The sequence below is a fragment of the Neoarius graeffei genome, chromosome 14 (assembly GCF_027579695.1).
Source record: "Neoarius graeffei isolate fNeoGra1 chromosome 14, fNeoGra1.pri, whole genome shotgun sequence".
Lineage (NCBI taxonomy): Eukaryota > Metazoa > Chordata > Actinopteri > Siluriformes > Ariidae > Neoarius > Neoarius graeffei.
The window spans coordinates 42,315,951-42,335,955 of record NC_083582.1 but is presented as its reverse complement, the minus strand read 5'-3'; the positions used below and the strand labels follow the sequence as shown (position 1 = coordinate 42,335,955).

The following is a 20,005-nucleotide window of genomic DNA, read 5'->3' as shown; positions in this document are numbered from 1 at the left end:
GTAAAGATGGGAAGAAGATCACCAATCCCCCTAATTCTGTGCCGACAAATAGTGGAGCAATATCAGAAAGGAGTTCGACAGTGTAAAATTGCAGAGAGTTTGAACATATCATCTACAGTGCATAATATCATCAAAAGATTCAGAGAATCTGGAAGAATCTCTGTGCGTAAGGGTCAAGGCCGGAAAACCATACTGGGTGCCCGTGATCTTCGGACCCTTAGACGGCACTGCATCACATATAGGCATGCTTCTGTATTGGAAATCACAAAATGGGCTCAGGAATATTTACAGAGAACATTATTTGTGAACACAATTCACCGTGCCATCCGCCGTTGCCAGCTAAAACTCTATAGTTCAAAGAAGAAGCCGTATCTAAACATGATCCAGAAGCGCAGACGTCTTCTCTGGGCCAGGGCTCATTTAAAATGGACTGTGGCAAAGTGGAAAACTGTTCTGTGGTCAGACAAATCAAAATTTGAAGTTCTTTATGGAAATCAGGGACGCCGTGTCATTCGGACTAAAGAGGAGAAGGACGACCCAAGTTGTTATCAGCGCTCAGTTCAGAAGACTGCATCTTTGATGGTATGGGGTTGCATTAGTGCGTGTGGCATGGGTAGCTTACACATCTGGAAAGGCACCATTAATGCTGAAAGGTATATCCAGGTTCTAGAGCAACATATGCTCCCATCCAGATGACGTCTCTTTCAGGGAAGACCTTGCATTTTCCAACATGACAATGCCAAACCACATACTGCATCAATTACAGCATCATGGCTGCGTAGAAGAAGGGTCTGGGTACTGAACTGGCCAGCCTGCAGTCCAGATCTTTCACCCATAGAAAACATTTGGCGCAACATAAAATGGAAGATACGACAAAAAAGACCTAAGACAGTTGAGCAACTAGAATCCTACATTAGACAAGAATGGGTTAACATTCCTATCCCTAAACTTGAGCAACTTGTCTCCTCAGTCCCCAGACGTTTACAGACTGTTGTAAAGAGAAAAGGGGATGTCTCACAGTGGTAAACATGGCCTTGTCCCAACTTTTTTGAGATGTGTTGTGTCATGAAATTTAAAATCACCTAATTTTTCTCTTTAAATTATACATTTTCTCAGTTTAAACATTTGATATGTCATCTATGTTCTATTCTGAATAAAATATGGAATTTTGAAACTTCCACATCATTGCATTCCGTTTTTATTTACAATTTGTACTTTGTCCCAACTTTTTTGGAATCGGGGTTGTATATCCTTCCATCTAGCTACAGTGGTGCTTGAAAGTTTGTGAACCCTTTAGAATTTTCTATATTTCTGCATAAATATGACCTAAAACATCATCAGATTTTCACACAAGTCCTAAAAGTAGATAAAGAGAACCCAGGTAAACAAATGAGAAAAAATATTATACTTGGTCATTTATTTATTGAGTAAAATGATCCAATATTACATATCTGTGAGTGGCAAAAGTATGTGAACCTCTAGGATTAGCAGTTAATTTGAAGGTGAAATTAGAGTCAGGTATTTTCAATCAATGGGATGACAATTATGTGTGAGTGGCCACCCTGTTTTATTTAAAGAACAGGGATCTATCAAAGTCTGATCTTCACAACACATGTTTGTGGAAGAGTATCATGGCACGAACAAAGGAGATTTCTGAGGACCTCAGAAAAAGCATTGTTGATGCTCATCAGGCTGGAAAAGGATACAAAACTATCTCTAAAGAGTTTGGACTCCACCAATACACAGTCAGACAGATTGTGTACAAATGGAGGAAATTCAAGACCATTGTTACCCTCCCCAGGAGTGGTCAACAAACAAAGATCACTCAGAGAGCAAGGTGTGTGTAATAGTTGGTGAGGTCACAAAGGACCCCAGGGTAACCTCTAAGCAACTGAAGGCCTCTCTCACATTGGCTAATGTTAATGTTCATGAGTCCATCATCAGGAGAACACTGAACAACAATGGTGTGCATGGCAGGGTTGCAAGGAGAAAGCCACTGCTCTCCAAAAAGAATATTGCTACTCGTCTGCAGTTTGCTAAAGATCATGTGGACAAGCCAGAAGGCTATTGGAAAAATGTTTTGTGGATGGATGAGACCCAAATAGAACTTTTTGGTTTAAATGAGAAGTGTTATGTTTGGAGAAAGGAAAACACTGCATTCCAGCATAAGAACCTTATCCCATCTGTGAAACATGGTGGTGGTAGTATCATGGTTTGGGCCTGTTTTGCTGCATCTGGGCCAGGACAGCTTGCCATCATCGATGGAACAATTAATTCTGAATTATACCAGTGAATTCTAAAGGAAAATGTCAGGACATCTGTCCATGAACTGAATCTCAAGAGAAGGTGGGTCATGCAGCAAGACAACGACCCTAAGCACACAAGTCATTCTACCAAAGAATGGTTAAAGAAGAATAAAGTTAATGTTTTGGAATGGCCAAGTCAAAGTCCTGACCTTAATCCAATCGAAATGTTGTGGAAGGACTTGAAGCGAGCAGTTCATGTGAGGAAACCCACCAACATCCCAGAGTTGAAGCTGTTCTGTACGGAGGAATGAGCTAAAATTCCTCCAAGCCGGTGTGCTGGATCAACAGTTACCGGAAACGTTTAGTTGCAGTTATTGCTGCACAAAGGGGTCACACCAGATACTGAAAGCAAAGGTTCACATACTTTTGCCACTCACAGATATGTAATATTGGATCATTTTCCTCAATAAATAAATGACCAAGTATAATATTTTTGTCTCATTTGTTTAACTGGGTTCTCTTTATCTACTTTTAGAACTTGTGTGAAAATCTGATGATGTTTTAGGTCATATTTATGCAGAAATATAGAAAATTCTAAAGGGTTCACAAACTTTCAAGCACCACTGTACATATTCTCTATTACACCAACAAGTTACAGCCCTAAGCTGTGCAGCATAGAAGTAGTCTTGTGGATTCGGTACTGCCATGCCCCCTTTGTCCTTGGGGAGCTGCATGGTGCTATATCGAATCCTTGGCCTCCTACCCCCCCAAATGAACCTGGATATCCATCTATCCCACTCCATAAACTGTTTCTGTGGTATCATTACTGGCAGAGTTTGAAACAGGTACAGTAGCCTCGGTAATACATTCATCTTAATTATTTCTATCCTTGAACTAAGATCCAATTGTAGTATTGACCATCTTCCTATATCCCGTCTGAGTTCCTGGTTAATCTGAATGTAATTTGCAGCGTATAACCTCCCCACTCCCTTTGTGACGTTCACTCCCAGGTATCTAATTGTTTCTGAATTCCACTTAATTTTGTATTTCTCTTCTAACTCTGGTGTAGGGGCATAGTTTATAGCCAGGATTTGTGTTTTGGTAACATTAAGTTTGTATCCTGAGTAATATCCATATTCCTCCAGTAGGTTCATCAGTGCAGGGAAGGACTCACTGGGTCGCTCCAAGTAGGCTACCACATCATCTGCAAACAACCCTATCTTATGTTCTCTACCCTTCGATGCCCTGGTTCTGCCTAATCGCCTGTGCCAATGGCTCTATAAATATTGCAAAGAGAGTTGGAGAGAGACTACACCCCTGTCTAGTAGACCTTCCCAGACAAAAGGGGTCCATGAGACTACCATTCACCTTAATCCTAGCAGTCGGTTCTTGATATAACGCCTTAATACACTGGACAGATTCCTCATTGAAACCAAATCTTTCTAACACCTTATATAAGTAAGTCCAATTGACACTGTCAAAAGCTTTCTCTGCATCTACACTCACTAAAATTGCACTATTCTTCGTTCATTGAGTCTCTTCTACAATGTGTATCATCCTCCTAATATTGTCCTGTGTCTGTCTTCCTGTAATAAAGCCGGTCTGGTCTTTGTCTATAATGTCAGTCATGAAAGTCTCAAATCTTTTGGAGATTATTGAGGTGTACATCTTGTAGTCCACATTTAGTACTGATATTGGTCTATAGCTGCTACAATGCTCTTTATTCTTGCCCTCTTTGGGTATGGTTGTGATAATGGCCTCCCTCCATGAAGGAGGGATTTTCCCTTCTTTAATTGTGTGTCTAAATGAGGCCAACAGTAGCGGGGTCAACTCTTGTCTAAAGGTTTTACAGAATTCTGAGGGGACTCTGTCACTGCCAGGAGATTTATTGTTCTTCATCTTAGAGATCGCCCTTTCCATCTCCTCCTCTGTGATATCTGCAGTCAATAATGTATTCTGCTCTTCCCCTATTGATGGTAGATCCAACCTGTCCAGGAAGTTTCTCTTATCATGTTCATCTGCCATTGCTGGTTGTGTGTATAAGTTTTGATAATATTTCCTGAATACTCTATTTCATCTTGTTCAGTAAGCAAGTCATTAGTTTGGGGGTCTCTAATTTTGTATATGGTGTTCAATGCTTGTTGTTTTCTTATACGTCTAGCCAGTAATCTGCTTGCTTTGGGACCGCCCTCATAATAGGTTTGTTTGACAAATCTAGCCGCATTTTCCACTTCTGACAGTAATATATTATCAATTTTATTCTTTATTTCTTTCACTTGTCTGAGTACCTCTGGGTCGCTTGTGGCATTATGTTTTCTCTCCAAATCCTTTAAGTGACCAATTTGTGTCTGGTAGTTCACTAGTCTGGATTTCTTGCAAAGCGTTGTCTGTGCCATCAAATTCCCCCTAATGACGGCCTTAAGCGCATCCCAAAGAATGATTGGATCTACTTCCCCATTATCGTTTTCCGCTATATACCTATTTATATCCATTTTCATCCTTTCCACCAGGTCTTTGTCATTTAGTACCCCCACATTCATCCTCCACACTGTAGTCCTCCTTCTCTTGTTTAAGTTTATTGTCAGGTAGACTGCGTTATGGTCTAATAAATATGCTACCCCTATCCTACAGTCCTCTACCCTATGCACATCTCCCTTTGTCATGAAGAAATAGTCCAACCTTGAATACATTTGGTGTGGGTCTGAATAGTGCGTGTAGTCTCTCTTCAAGGGATGTAGGTCTCTCCAAACATCTACTATTCCCAAATCAACCAGTTGCATACTTATACATCTACTAAGCCATGTCCTATTCTTCTTTGTACTAGTCGTATCTAAATTGTAATTCATCACCATATTGAAGTCCCCTCCACATATTAAGATCCCCTCTAATTCTACATTAACGATGTCAAATAATGATTCAAAGAAGGTTTTCTTGCTATCTGGCGGTGCATATACATTGATCAGTGTCACTCTCTGTCCCTCTAATTTACCCTTTACCATTATGTACCTTCCCTCCCTATCACACATTTCTTTTTCAGGTTCAAATTTGGTTGAATTTGTTCTTAATATGGCTACCCCTCTCCTATTACTTTGTTTGTGGTAAGTGCTATAAAATTTGTTATACCCAAATCTCTTTAGTTTCTCATGTTTTGTATGCAAAAACAACCAGACACAAGAATAGTTACTTCCCTCAGGCTGTCTCTGTGATGAACAGCTAAAATCCAGATTCATACATCAGTAATATCACTTGCAAAATACCTGCACACTCATAGTCATTCTGTGCTCACTGTTACTTATATTATATTTATACTTATTTCTATTTACCATTTCATCTTTGCACTATGCACCATATTGCACCAAAACAGAAAATCCTTTCTGTGATAAACAGCTAAAACCCAGACTCATATATCAGTAATATCACTTGTAAAATATCTGAACACTCATACCGTCATTCTGAGCACACTGTGTACTTTATATTTATCTATTTCATACTTGACTTACCTGGATTACTTTGCACTATGCACCTATTGCACCCCCTTTTTTGTTTGTTTGTTTGTTTGTTTGTTGTGTATACGCTTTTTATCCGTTTTGCAGGGTGGCCGCGGGTCCTTAAAAAGTCTTAAATTTAACTTTCCTAAAATAAGGCCATTAAAAAGTCTTAAATTGTCTTAAATTTCAAACCCCGTGGTCTTAAATTTTCAATCTTAAATTTATGGAGATTTTACTCAGTCATATCGTTAAAATGTGGTACACTTTGGATGGGGAAAAAGTTTAATCATTTTTGATGCTCACAATTATACCGCGCAGGCTCCGAATCCACTGGTTGCTAGACACACGCGTGCTTGACAACCACTCAGTGCCTGATCTGTTGATGGAGGGTAGTCCGAGCCACAATGGGTAAATGTAAATTTAATGATAACTGGCTGCAAGATGCAAAATACTCGTGGTGGCTGAAAGCTGTACCCAAAGATGCCAACGAGGCATACTGTGTAGCATGCTGTAAGACTTAAGTTGGGCACAATGGGGATAAGAGCGGTGGACTCTCATATGAAGAGCGGCAAGCACGTTGCTTTTGCTAAAGGCCACGAGCATCAGCCTCAAATATCCGACTTCAGCGCTGCCACCACTAATGGTCGTGGAGAAGAGGATAGATCTGCGAGATGTAAGAGAATATATTGTGTGTGTGTGTGTGTGTGTGTGTGTGTGTGTGTGTGTGTGTGTGTGAGAGAGAGAGAGAATATATTCTATTGCGTGCATGTGAGAGAATAGTATTGTTTGTGTGTGGGTATCGTTCCAAGTGTTTTAAGAAGTGTAAGTGAGTGAGCCGAAGTTTCAGGTGTATGTGCATTCACATTGTTTAACTGTTGTTTTCTGCATTGTTGTTTGACCAAAGATGGAATTGAACAATTCTGCTTACAATGTGACTCCCCAAGCAGAGAAAATAATAATTTAAAAAACCTGTTGCATTGGATTCTGTGTGTGTGACTTCATTCACATTTTCACATTGTTACACTGGATTCAAACGTTGTGACTGCATTCTGATTGTCACATAGTTTCAAGTTTATCCTGATATTGTGTTCTGAGTGTGTGAATGCCTGTCAAGGAAAAGAAATGAAGTACTTCTACTAGAATAGTGTTTTCTGGTGAATGTTTACAAGAACAATAAGTTACATTAAATTATATAGTTTTTTTTTTTTTTTTTTCAAAAGAGTAAGTTTTTGCGTGACTTTAGATTTGGTCTTAATTTTTTTGGAACATGGTATGAAAAAGTATTAAAAAGTCTTAAATTTAACTTGGACAAACCTGTAGACACCCTGGTTTTGTATTATGAGAGCTAAGTGAAACCGGAGTCAAATTCCTCGTGTGTGTCCACATACCTGGCAATAAAGTGATTCTGATTCCTCTGTAGACAAATGTGTCTCCTGCAGAAACACCACCTGCATTTTTTCTTTTCTGAATTTGGCCATAAACTTTGCCCTCTTAATTGGACTACTCAGCCCATTCACATTCAGCGATAACACTTTAACACCTTCATGCTGCATTATACATCAGTTCCCCAATGCACTTTCATTACCCATAAGCTAAACATGGACACAAAACATCATCAACAGCTGGTCTAACTAAACAACAGTAAACAAAAAAATGATCTCCCGTGGTAAACTGGGGTTCTTTATCTCTCCCCGTTTCCCCTGTTGGTGAGGAGAGGGGAAATCCTCTCGTAAGAGGGCCCCTCTTAGCGATGGAAAACTCTCCAAACTGAAGTCCTCCGTTCACGCTAAAAATGTCCAACATATTCCAACCATCACTCCCGGCCTTGTCCTTATGGTTCTTTTAAAGCCCACAAAACGTTAGGCATAGGAATATATCTTTACACTCTAAAAAATAAAGGTGCTTCAGTGGTTCTTCAAATCTCTGGATGGTTCCATGGAGAGTCAAAACTCTGTGATGAACCATTACATTATGCGAAAGGTTCTTCACATTGGAAATGGTTCTTCAGAGCCTGGCATTCTCTTATCATTTGCTGGTCAATGCACATAGGCTATGTTTACACAAATCTGTCTTCACTGCTCAAACAAATGGTTTAAATGGTTCTTTAAAGAACTGTTGCATGAACGGTTCTTTGAAGCCCTGAAAAAGGTTCTTCTATGGCATCACCCTGAAGAACCGGTACTGGCCCCATTATTTTTTAGAGTGTACCCACACTGTCCAAACCTCCCCACTTAATGAAGAATGAAATAAAATAGAATAGCATGCCCCGTTCAGTAAAACAAGTAGGCTAACCCTAAAAAAAAAAAAACCACAACAAACAAACAAACAAAAACAAAAAAAAAACAAATATGTGTGGGCTATGTCATTCGGTTTGTTTCTCATAGCATGTGTAACAGTACTTAGCAGCTAGCATCTAGTGTTTCCCCTCATCCTTCGCCCAAATAAAATATGCCTAAAGGCTACTTACGTAACTTTCAGAAATCAGCCAGGGACCAAATAGAGTCTTTGGGGAGAATAATAGGAATCCACATAGAAAATACAAAAGTTCGTGTCTGTTCCGTGATGTAGGCCACAGAGATAATTTCTTCTTGCCTTCTCTCATTTCTTCCAAGTGAACCATTTCAGTTCCTTCCTTGCTCTCCCAGCAACGTCGGTCTTCTGGTCCCCAACTCTGCGCCACTTGAAAGCGGACTCAAGCTGCTGCGCCAGCGTCGGTTGTTCCTCTATTAGTCCATCTACCTTCATTCCCTTCTCCTCCATCGCCCGCGCAGCTTCTTGTGGACTGCCGTAGGTCTTGACGCCTCCTTACCAGTGGACTCTCAGTGCCGTTAGCGGTGACTGGAACCTAATCCCTTCTCCCTTTAGAATTAACTTCAGTCCCGCATAGCTACAGCGCTTTGCAGCCACCTCCGCTGGGTAGTCATGGTCGAACGCCACTCTCCTTCCCCCAATCTCGATTTTCGTCTGCTAGGCCTTTTGGAGGATGTCCTCCTTGATTTGGTACTGCAGGAAGTTGACAATGATCGCTCTGGGTTTCTTGTCTGAGGCGGGTCTCGGTGCCAATGCTCTGTGAGCACGTTGTATTTGTAGACTGGCAACCTCCCCGAGTTGAAACTCCTTGCGAATCAAGTGCTCTATAAACTCAGATGCCGAATCCTTCTCTGCGCCCTCTGGTACTCCCCAAACTCAAATATTGTTCCTTCTCGATCTCCCTTCTAAGTCAGTTACCTACTCCTGTAACCGCCTTTGCTGCTTGAGGGAAGCGGCGAGAATCCCCTTCAGACCTGCATTCCACTCCTCAGTCTCCACCACGCACTCTTGCATGTCTGCAATATCTCTGCCCTGGGCTTCCATTCTCCTGTCGATGGCCTCGAACCTGTTGCCCATCTCCTCCTTAAAAGTGGCTAGTTCTTGTCTCAACATACTTCCTAGATTTTGAATACTCTCTCGAATGTCCTTCATTTCTTTTTGGTTTTCCTCACTATTGGTCCCAATCTGCTTAGACACGTTGTCAAAGCCAGCCTTCATGCTAGCTAGCATGTCGTTGTTAGCGGCATCTGACCTATCGTCTCCCTTTCTATCTCCCATTTTTTGTCGCTCTCTTTGCTTCTTCTCTGTTTCTTTTTTGGACTGTTCCCTTTTATTACTCATCCCCTCTCTGGTTGCGTGTTTGAATTTTGGCTTTTCGATGTTTTATCACTTCATCCACCGGGGGCTCCTGATTTAACGTCTATCCACTCATTTGCTAAACTGGAAGACCGAAAAACAGAGTCAGGTGTTTTCAGTCAATGGGATGACCATCAGGTGTGAGTGGGCACCCTGTTTTATTTAAAGAACAGGGATCTATCAAAGTCTGATCTTCACAACACGTTTGTGGAAGTGTATCATGGCACGAACAAAGGAGATTTCTGAGGACCTCAGAAAAAGCGTTGTTGATGCTCATCAGGCTGGAAAAGGATACAAAACCATCTCTAAAGAGTTTGGACTCCACCAATCCACAGTCAGACAGATTGTGTACAAATGGAGGAAATTCAAGACCATTGTTACTCTCTCCAGGAGTGGTCAACCAACAAGGATCACTCCAAGAGCAAGGCGTGCAATAGTCTGCAAGGTCACAAAGGACCCCAGGGTAACTTCTATGCAACTGAAGGCCTCTCTCACATTTGCTAATATTAATGTTCATGAGTCCACCATCAGGAGAACACTGAACAACAATGGTGTGCATGGCAGGGTTGCAAGGATAAAGCCACTGCTCTCCAAAAAGAACATTGCTGCTTGTCTGCAGTTTGCTAAAGATCACGTGGACAAGCCAGAAGGCTATTGGAAAAATGTTCTGTGGATGGATGAGACCAAAATAGGACTTTTTGGTTTAAATGAGAAGCATTATGTTTGGAGAAAGAAAAACACTACATTCCAGCATAAGAACCTTATCTCATCTGTGAAACATGGTGGTGGCAGTATCATGGTTTTGGGCCTGTTTTGCTGCATCTGGGCCAGGACGGCTTGCCATCATTGATGGAACAATGAATTCTGAATTATACCAGCAAATTCTAAAGGAAAATGTCAGGGCATCTGTCCATGAACTGAATCTCAAGAGAAGGTGGGTCATGCAGCAAGACAACAACCCTAAACCCTAACCCTAAGTCGTTCTACCAAAGAATGGTTAAAGAAGAATAAAGTTAATGTTTTGGAATGGCCAAATCAAAGTCCTGACCTTAATCCAATCAAAATGTTGTGGAAGGACCTGAAGCGAGCAGTTCATGTGAAGAAACCCACCAACATCCCGGAGTTGAAGCTGTTCTGTATGGAGGAATGGGCTAAAATTCCTCCAAGCTGGTGTGCAGGACTGATCAACAGTGACCAGAAACATTTAGTTGCAGTTATTGCTGCACAAGGGTCTGCACCAGATACTGAAAGAAAAGGTTCACATACTTTTGCCACTCACAGATATGTAATATTGGATCATTTTCCTCAATAAATAAATGATCAAGTATAATATTTTGTCTCATTTGTTTAACTGGGTTCTCTTTATCTACTTTTAGGACTTGTGTGAAAATCTGATGATGTTTTAGGTCATATTTATGCAGAAATATAGAAAATTCTAAAGGGTTCACAAACTTTCAAGCACCACTGTACTAATGGCCAGGTGTTTGCATATGTGAAAAATTTACTCATACTAATTACTTCAAATGCTGTCAGTGATCAAAACAGAGACAAACAAGACTGGGAATCTCAACACTTACAATATGAGCATGTAGTAAACTTTAGACCTAACCATAACAGCTAAATATTACTGAAGACTGAATGTTTTCCCAGTATTGACCACAGCTTTCTATTCTTCTGTCCATTCTCTGTCTCTTTAGGCCACTTGAGAGGGGTTGGAGGAAAGGGAGGGATGGCCCTCTGGTCCAACCTAAAGTACGCTTACGTCAGGAAGTTGTGAGTGTGAATGGCCAGAGACGGGGTCAGCGCATCACTGTGCCTGTTACAAAGCTCTTTGCCCGTGAGAAACGTCCTTATGGCCTGGGCATAGTGGGAAAGCTGACCAACCGCACGTACCGCAAGCGCATTGACAGCTATGTGAAGAGACAGATAGAAGACATGAACAACCACAGGCTGGTTCTTCCTTTGATATTCACATAAAAAATACATATTACAGTTAATTTACATATTTAAATATTCCCATGTGTATTTGCATATTAACAAATATACTGACAGATTTTGGTTTTATTTTGTTCTCTAGGCCTTTCTTCACATATTGGATAACATTTGTCCACTTACTCATCACCATCCTGTCAGTTTCCATTTATGGCATTGCACCTATTGGCTTCTCCCAACATGAAACTGTAGATTCTGTAAGTCAGACCTGCTTATTATATATCAGTTTCTTTTACTTCAATTTCCTTTACAATTTATGACACATTTTTCACGTTCCAGGTTTTAAGGAATAAAGGCATTTACGAGAACGTCAAGTACGTGCAGCAAGAGAACATCTGGATCGGACCAAACTCGGTAGGTTGCAAAGACCGTCTAGTCCATGAAAGTGTTCTCTTCACGAACAGTCCAGTTGTTATGGGGAGCAACATAGTTAACTACAGTATCACATCTTGGCTGATAGGTGGCGCTGATACATTTGGGAGCCAAATTCTCACCGTGCATGCGCCAAGACCAGCAGGTGTATGACCTGATCCAGGAGAAGATGGAGAAAGAACGCCACACGGCCTGCTGCGTCCGAAATGACCAATCAGGCTGTGTGCAGACCTCTCAGGAAGAGTGTTCAGTCAGTGCCATTATTTAATTTAATCCCTCACTGTGGGATACGGATTAGAATTACAAAATGCTTTGGGGGCAGGCAATATGACACAGATATTGTAGCATACTCCCTAAAGACGTTTTCATGACGTACAGTGCATCATAATATTGTAATATAATATAACAAATGCCAGTTATAACCTGAGTTTGATTATATTTTTATTTAATGTCAGCAAGTATGTCTAACAGAAAGGTAAAAGAAGTTTAAAAAAAAAAAAAAGTACTGACGATACCCACGGTATTTCATGACAGTGTATTGTGACAGTTTATCATTAATGTATCATACCGATATCATACCACATATCTCTCACTCTTTCTGTTTAAGAGTACATTGGCTGTCTGGGTAAAGTGGCCTCAGCACTCAAGCACTCCATATCTAGATGGCAAATTACAAAAGTACGGCTCAGTTTGTCACCAAGACCCAAGGTAATACATTACAAGCTTTATTAATTGAGTGGTCGCATGATTCAGGCATGTGACTAATGGCTTTGTGTAATGACATCAGGACTTGTCTGGAGCCAGCCTCTGTCTCACCTCATGAGTGGCCTGATGACATCACCAAGTGGCCAGTGAGTATGACTCAGTCGCAAGACCTGTGGTTTTAGTAGGCTATTATTTTCTATTGGAAATGATTTGTACTTTTTACAAGTTATACCTATGCTGGCTGTAGTATTTAATTCACATTGTTCAGAATTAGTGTGATTTACAGATACTACCCGTGTTCTTTCAGATCTGCACCAGGTACAGCAGTGGGAACCACACAAACCTGCCACACATAGATTGTGTCATCACAGGACGGCCATGCTGCATTGGAACCAAAGGAAGGTGAGGAGGTGATACAGGACTACTGCACACCTTTTAGCATGTCTCCCTGATGTACAGTACATGGTCATCATTTTCAGTCCATAAAATTATTGAAAAAGTGGTGTTGTTTTTTTTCTGCAGGTGTGAAATCACATCCAGAGAGTACTGTGACTTTATGAAGGGCTATTTTCATGAAGAGGCCACACTTTGCTCCCAGGTACATTTCCGCGTCTCCCACGGCTATCTGTGTGTTAGTTGTTTAGTAACCATATAGCTCTCAGTCAACATAACCAGCAGAGGGTGTATAGAGCTGCAGTCTGTGGGACTGAATCATAGTTGGTCCACCACTAGGTGGAGGTTAAAACATACATGTCGTGGCAGTTCTCTTCAATTTGCCTTTCATCAGGTGCACTGCATGGATGATGTGTGTGGCCTGCTGCCTTTTCTCAACCCAGAGGTCCCAGATCAGTTCTATCGCCTGTGGCTGTCTCTCTTCCTGCATGCTGGGTAAACAGGATGTCTGCTCCAACCCCCCCCCCAACCCCCCAAAAAAAGCACCTTCTATAATTCCTTAAATGTTCATTTAAGTTCATCAATGTAATATTTATATTTAAACTCACACTCAAGCAAATTTTGTTTTTCCTCAGGATTCTGCACTGTCTGGTGTCTGTGTGCTTCCAAATGACCATCCTGAGGGATTTGGAAAAACTCGCAGGGTGGCTTCGAATATCCATCATCTACATCCTCAGTGGCATTACAGGCAATTTGGCCAGTGCCATATTTCTTCCTTACAGAGCAGAGGTGTAGTCATTCTCATAACTTCTCAACATCTGGGTGAATCTGAGTTGATTGATGTGAATAAGGACACAATGACCAAACTTCTTCCTCTTGTTGTTTATCAGGTCGGCCCAGCCGGCTCGCAGTTCGGCATCCTCGCCTGTCTGTTTGTAGAGCTGTTCCAGAGCTGGCAGATCCTAGCGCGGCCATGGCGGGCCTTCATCAAGCTGCTGTGTGTGGTTCTCTTCCTTTTCGCCGTTGGCTTGCTACCATGGATTGACAACTTTGCCCATATTTGCGGCTTCATCTCAGGCTTCTTCCTGTCCTTTGCATTCCTGCCTTACATTAGCTTTGGCCGAATGGACACGTACCGCAAGCGGTGCCAAATATTGGTCTCGCTTACACTTTTTCTGGGAATCTTCTCCGGCTTTGTGGTGCTCTTCTATGTGTATCCAGTCAAGTGCGAATGGTGCGAGCTGCTTACCTGCATCCCTCTGACGGACAAGTTCTGTGAGAAATATGACCTCAATACTCATCTCCACTGAGGCCTTAGAGAGAGGAGAGGAAGCCAGAGGAAAAAAGTGGAGAGTTGTGAAATGGTTTCCAATCCTTTAGCTCTAACTGACGTTATTTGCTCTGGTAGAGTCTTTATCAGTCTGATTTTTTTTTTTTTACATGCACTCAATGAAGATATTAATTTAATAGGCTCAGAGAAAAGTCCTGCCTGGGGAGGAGAGATGATCTAAATGCCTCTAGTGCCTTGTTGATCGATATCAACTGCTGCGATATCTGTTTTCCATTCATTCTGAGCACATTTGTTCTTAACCTGTAATATGTACACTGCTACTTAAGTAGTGCATGTTCGGTAGTGTTTTAGCTACCTGCTCCTTGATAATACACAGTACAACATGAGTAAACGTAATTCTCTGTGTGTCATTTTTATTTTCTATTTAGGAAGAAGAAAACCAGGTGGACTTCTTGATCAGAATATGTTCGGAATTCTATTTTCTGAGAGCTCTTCATTAATTTCAGTGCACAATTACCTAATATAATCATCTATTACACTGTCCATCTACAAGGGTTATTTTGTGTGGTGGGTTGATTGTCAGAGTGTGCTGATTTAAAAGTAGTTCTTTATGCCATGGCATATGGGGGAGGATTGTGCTTTGGCTTCATCATGTTGTCTGCCACAGGCTGAAGGATGAGCTCCAGTCTACAGGGAACGCATCAGTGCATTAATAGAGTTCCATCTTCACGGCTCACCGTCTCTCCCGCACCTCCTTCGATAAAAAGCTCCTCTCTATTGTTTGCAATGTTAATTTCAACCCCCACCCTCCCATTCCCTACCGTAGCACAGCACAGCACAACAGAGCCTGTGTTAGTTTAGCCGAAATGGTAATTAAGAGGTAGCAAATGAATATGTGTGCGTTGGGCTGCAGACTGCTGAAGTCGCTTGAGTGCTCTTCTGCTGATGATTACAGGTCTGCAAACAATGCTTCTGTGATGCTGGGGGCTCAAATGCCTCCTCAGGAACAAGTTACCTCATTTTCCATCATTTCTTGCCTCGCACTCTTTTACTCTGTTCCCCCTCTTCCTTCTTTCCTGCTACTGCTCCATCGTCTCCTTTCCTCTCCCAGTTAAGGACAATGGAACAGCTGAAAGAGGCAGCCTGCGCAATCATAGCTTTTTAGCAGCTCTATACATCAAACCCACCCTGGCACTACAGAGGAAATTAGCCTGTCTATTCCCCAGCCCCCATGCTCTCCATGCTCTGCCCTATAGAGATGGTAATTTTAGGGTAAGAGGTCCATATCGCAAATCATTGATCAGCATCAAATCAGTGTGTGGAGAGAGCTTCTCTAATCCCCCCCACTTCAGGACTACACAACAGCCATTCGCTGATTAGCGGCAGCACTCTGCCAAGGTAGAGATCATTCGAGGCACAGGGCTGGCCTGGCTGTCTGTGTCTTTTCCGACACTGACCTCCTCACTGACTCCCATTCTTCTTCTTTGTCCACGTTTTTGGATATTTTTCCTGAACACGTTGTGTCAATATGTGAAATGTGTAGAAAAATTACACAAATTATGTGTAGCACTCTAGTTTACACATGTTTAAGATAAGAAGACCTTTTATTATCCCACAATGGGGAAATTTCCTGTTTGTCTCAAAGTCAGCTGTTTTACTGTTTATAGTTACGTGTAGTTTTAAAATGAATACAACCTGTGTGTTTGTTCACAGGATTGAGCACAATTTGTGAAGACTGATTTGCGTTACACAGCACATAGTGTTAATATTACATATGTTTACACGTCTTTGTGTTAACCTTCCTGACACCTTCACTGTATTAAACTCATTAACACAGCCAATGTGTCAAAATTAACACAACAAGCATTGTCCCAAAACTCACCCACTGATGTGTAAGGATTTAACAGTTTGTGTCAGTTTGAACACATCCTTTCTGAGAGTGTAATGAGATATACGTCAATGTGTTACACTGAGATTAGCTCTTATTGAGCCGCTTGATAAAATGTAGTTAATGAATATCAGAAAATGACTAAGAGAACCTAAACAATTTTGTGTTAGTTAACAAATAATAGCTGTAAAGGGTTGGATTATCATGAGCTGGTTATGAGTTTAACAGTTGACCTGCTTGGTCGCACACAGGGCATTTTTGTCTTCCAAGCAATCACAGATTAACCAGAATCCTCCTGTCTAGGTCACTGAATTGAAACATGCATACTTTTTTTTTTGGACCACAGATTCTCTGTGTTCCTGCCTTCTTTTGTGGAAGACGAGACATTAAATAGCAGCCTTGTTGAAACATAAAATACTGACTAGTCCTAGTTCTGCTCAACAGCCTCATTTGGAGCTTTGAGATATCGGATGATACAAATCGATCTAATGTCAACAAGCTCCACCTGGATCTCAATCTAGGCACCTAAGTAGTTGAAGATTACAAAAATGGAGGAAGTGTGTGTTCTGGATGCTGAGGACTAAGGGACTGATAGGGGAGGCAGCTGAAAGCCGACCCTGAAACTGGACCCAAGCAGCTGCGCAGCAGGTGGTTAGTGGCAGGCTGTCTCCCCTCATTGTCCCTCAGAGTAGTGCGCAGCACACAGTGAGCTCCCCCCAGAGCTGTACCAGGCCTCAGGGTTGCAGGTAAACGAGTGGAGGTGCACACGGCGGTGGTGGTGGGGTGTGTGTGTGTGTGTGTGTGTTTGGGAAGGGGCCTGTCAACTGCGCCAGCACAGTCATGCCTCAGTGGAGAGAGAGAGGAGCTTCAGTCCCAACAAGTGACCTGCGTATCTGCCACCTGTGCAGTGGCTGCCTGTCATACTGAGGGGCAGAGCACATCAGGCAGATCATTAGACATTAGTCAAAGCGCACTGCATGTGGTGCTGTGATGGCACCGTCAACGCTTTATGTAGGCTAATAGTGGTGTTAATCTGTCTTACTTCACACAGGTTAATTAGGGCTGCATCTGGTTTTGTTTTCTCTTTGACAGTATTATGATAAATTACTGGAACTCATCAGGAATGACTCTGGGTTGGTGCATATGCAACATCTTGATAATCAACAACACCAACAACCAGTTCTAACCTTACAATTTTAAGCCATTGTTTTTGAAAAGTAGGGCACTCTGTCATTTCTTTCCCATGGGTGTTTGGAGAGCTAACGGCCACATTCTGGCCCACGGCTCTTTCATCGCACTACTCAGCTGTCAGCGCCAGACCTCGGGCTGCTGGAAACTGTCTTCCCCAGCAGTAGTGATCCTCAGCCCTCACGTTGTCCCCCTGAGCTCCCTGCACTTACTCCTTCATTGCTGGTAGTCTGCTAATTACATCTCTGAACATGTTGCTCATTACACATGAGCTTAACAAGATCCTTCACAATGCCCACACAAAGCTTCATCTAAGAGATGAGCCTACTGCAGTGGAGGAGTTGACCATAATAAAGCATCAGTTTTGTTCATGGGGGCTATTAATTATGCTGCCCGTTAATGTCTTAATGTACTGTTTTGGTTTACATTGGTTGTTAAATTTGGCTAAAAGTCTTTTCATGAATGAGAAACAGAGTCCACTCTTCAGGTAATGTTACTGTAGCGTGGTAGCTACATTTTCCTAGCAGATGTTCCTGAATGCCAAGGTTGCTTAAAATCAGAGGGATAGTATACAACCTTGCTAGCCATGTAACTAATACAAGAAGTAGCCTCCAGTCTCTTGCTTCTAAATGCTTTTCTTTGATTAGCAATTTAAACGTCATACATATATTCTCATTGCTATGATTGGTGAACTGTTTTATATAGAGAGAGGATATTATACGGTGATGCGAAGATATGAAGTTTATCTTTGAGTGGTGAATATATTCACGAGTGAGCAAAGTGAATGAGTGAAAATATTTTCAACACTAGAATATCTCATCTCATCTCATTATCTCTAGCCGCTTTATCCTTCTACAGGGTCGCAGGCAAGCTGGAGCCTATCCCAGCTGACTATGGGCGAAAGGCGGGGTGCACCCTGGACAAGTCGCCAGGTCATCACAGGGCTGACACATAGACACAGACAACCATTCACACTCACATTCACACCTACGCTCAATTTAGAGTCACCAGTTAACCTAACCTGCATGTCTTTGGACTGTGGGGGAAACCGGAGCACCCGGAGGAAACCCACGCGGACACGGGGAGAACATGCAAACTCCGCACAGAAAGGCCCTCGCCGGCCCCGGGGCTCGAACCCAGGACCTTCTTGCTGTGAGGCGACAGTGCTAACCACTACACCACCATGCCGCCACACTAGAATATAAACTTCATATCTTCGTACGCCGTGTATATTATATGGACACATCCACAAAACAAATGCAAGTAAATCAAAAGAATTTTAATTTTGAACCAGTTCGCCATTTTGACAGCATGCATCTAGTCAGCGGGAAAACACTGGGAATGAAATATCGGGAATTATTATACATACAGGACACTTTTTCGATGGAATAAAAACATTTATCCTATTCCCTTCTAGTGGGTTTCATTCATTTGGTTTAATAGCATGCAATATTGTTAGCATATCACTTATCCTACGTGTATTACGTCCCTCTACCCAATGGAGAAGTGGTGTTGAATATGGTTTACAATATTGCATGGTTGTCAAGACAACATGACATCACACGTCGGAGCTGATGCGAATATTCAGTGAGAAAGTTTTCTGCTGTGTGTGCACAGAAGCATTTCTTTGTTCACCGGGAAAGAGACGTTGAACACCTGAAAGGCTACGAAAAGTTCATTAGATATTCTTCACACATATTTACAAGAGAAAAACACACCAACGGACATCGAAAAACTGGAAGTGTCTGTGTACGTATAATAATAATATTGGCTGGCTTTTTTCATGGTATATCAGATATATTCCATTTAGCTAGCATGATATTGAACTCATCTTCAACTCGATCAATATCATGCTAGCTGAATGGAATATATCTGATTCCATTCGAATATTATTTAAATGTCACTCAGATCTGTGATAGATTTCTTAGGAAAAATGTGAGTTTTTCAACACGAGAAGAAAAACTTCATATCTTCAAGCCAACATCTCATCTCATTATCTCTAGCCACTTTATCCTGTTCTACAGGGTCGCAGGCAAGCTGGAGCCTATCCCAGCTGACTACGGGCGAAAGGCGGGGTACACCCTGGACAAGTCGCCAGGTCATCACAGGGCTGACACACACAACCATTCACACTCACATTCACACCTACGGTCAATTTAGAGTCACCAGTTAACCTAACCTGCATGTCTTTGGACTGTGGGGGAAACCGGAACACCCGGAGGAAACCCACGCGGACACGGGGAGAACATGCAAACTCCATACAGAAAGGCCCTCGCCGGCCACAGGGCTCGAACCCGGACCTTCTTGCTGTGAGGCAACAGCGCTAACCACTACACCACCGCGCTGCCCCCAAGCCAACATGTGATTTTCTTTTTATTATATAGACACATTCACAAACAAAAAGTACCCAAATTTATCAAAACAATTCAATTTCTTCATGTGATGTGTAGAGATTTATGTCACAGTTTTGGTTCTCCGTGTCCCGGATGGAACTCATATGAAAAATGTGAATGGCGGGATTTCCCAGTAAAACACCCATGTCCATATATATGTGTGTGGGTGTGTGTTCATTCAGTTACAAATTAAATAATAAATGAAGGATTGCAGTTTACAACACTACCCTGATGTTGCATTATAACTATGAATAGTTCTAAGCCCAAATTCAAAGTAATTTCACAAGTTTGCATACTGAATTCAAAGCACTTTTTTGTAACATCCTGAGCAAACATATCTCATTATCTCTAGCCGCTTTATCCTGTTCTACAGGGTCGCAGGC

At 41.9% G+C, this 20,005-nt stretch overlaps 1 protein-coding gene across 2 annotated transcripts in view; it reads left to right on the top strand.

Annotated features, from left to right (window-relative positions):
• Nucleotides 1-14,544, top strand: part of rhbdf1b (rhomboid 5 homolog 1b (Drosophila)) — a 70,551-nt gene extending 56,007 nt beyond the window's left edge. For both annotated transcript variants that reach the window (XM_060939698.1, XM_060939697.1), the window contains 11 exons: nucleotides 11,098-11,349; nucleotides 11,478-11,589; nucleotides 11,672-11,746; nucleotides 11,853-12,014; nucleotides 12,372-12,472; nucleotides 12,552-12,615; nucleotides 12,777-12,871; nucleotides 12,992-13,067; nucleotides 13,257-13,357; nucleotides 13,498-13,651; nucleotides 13,753-14,544. In XM_060939698.1, the coding sequence (XP_060795681.1) occupies nucleotides 11,098-11,349; nucleotides 11,478-11,589; nucleotides 11,672-11,746; nucleotides 11,853-12,014; nucleotides 12,372-12,472; nucleotides 12,552-12,615; nucleotides 12,777-12,871; nucleotides 12,992-13,067; nucleotides 13,257-13,357; nucleotides 13,498-13,651; nucleotides 13,753-14,172 (1,612 nt within the window). In that variant the 3' untranslated portion in view covers nucleotides 14,173-14,544. The remainder of the gene's footprint in view (nucleotides 1-11,097; nucleotides 11,350-11,477; nucleotides 11,590-11,671; nucleotides 11,747-11,852; nucleotides 12,015-12,371; nucleotides 12,473-12,551; nucleotides 12,616-12,776; nucleotides 12,872-12,991; nucleotides 13,068-13,256; nucleotides 13,358-13,497; nucleotides 13,652-13,752) is intronic.
• The last annotated feature ends 5,461 nt before the right edge of the window (nucleotides 14,545-20,005 follow it).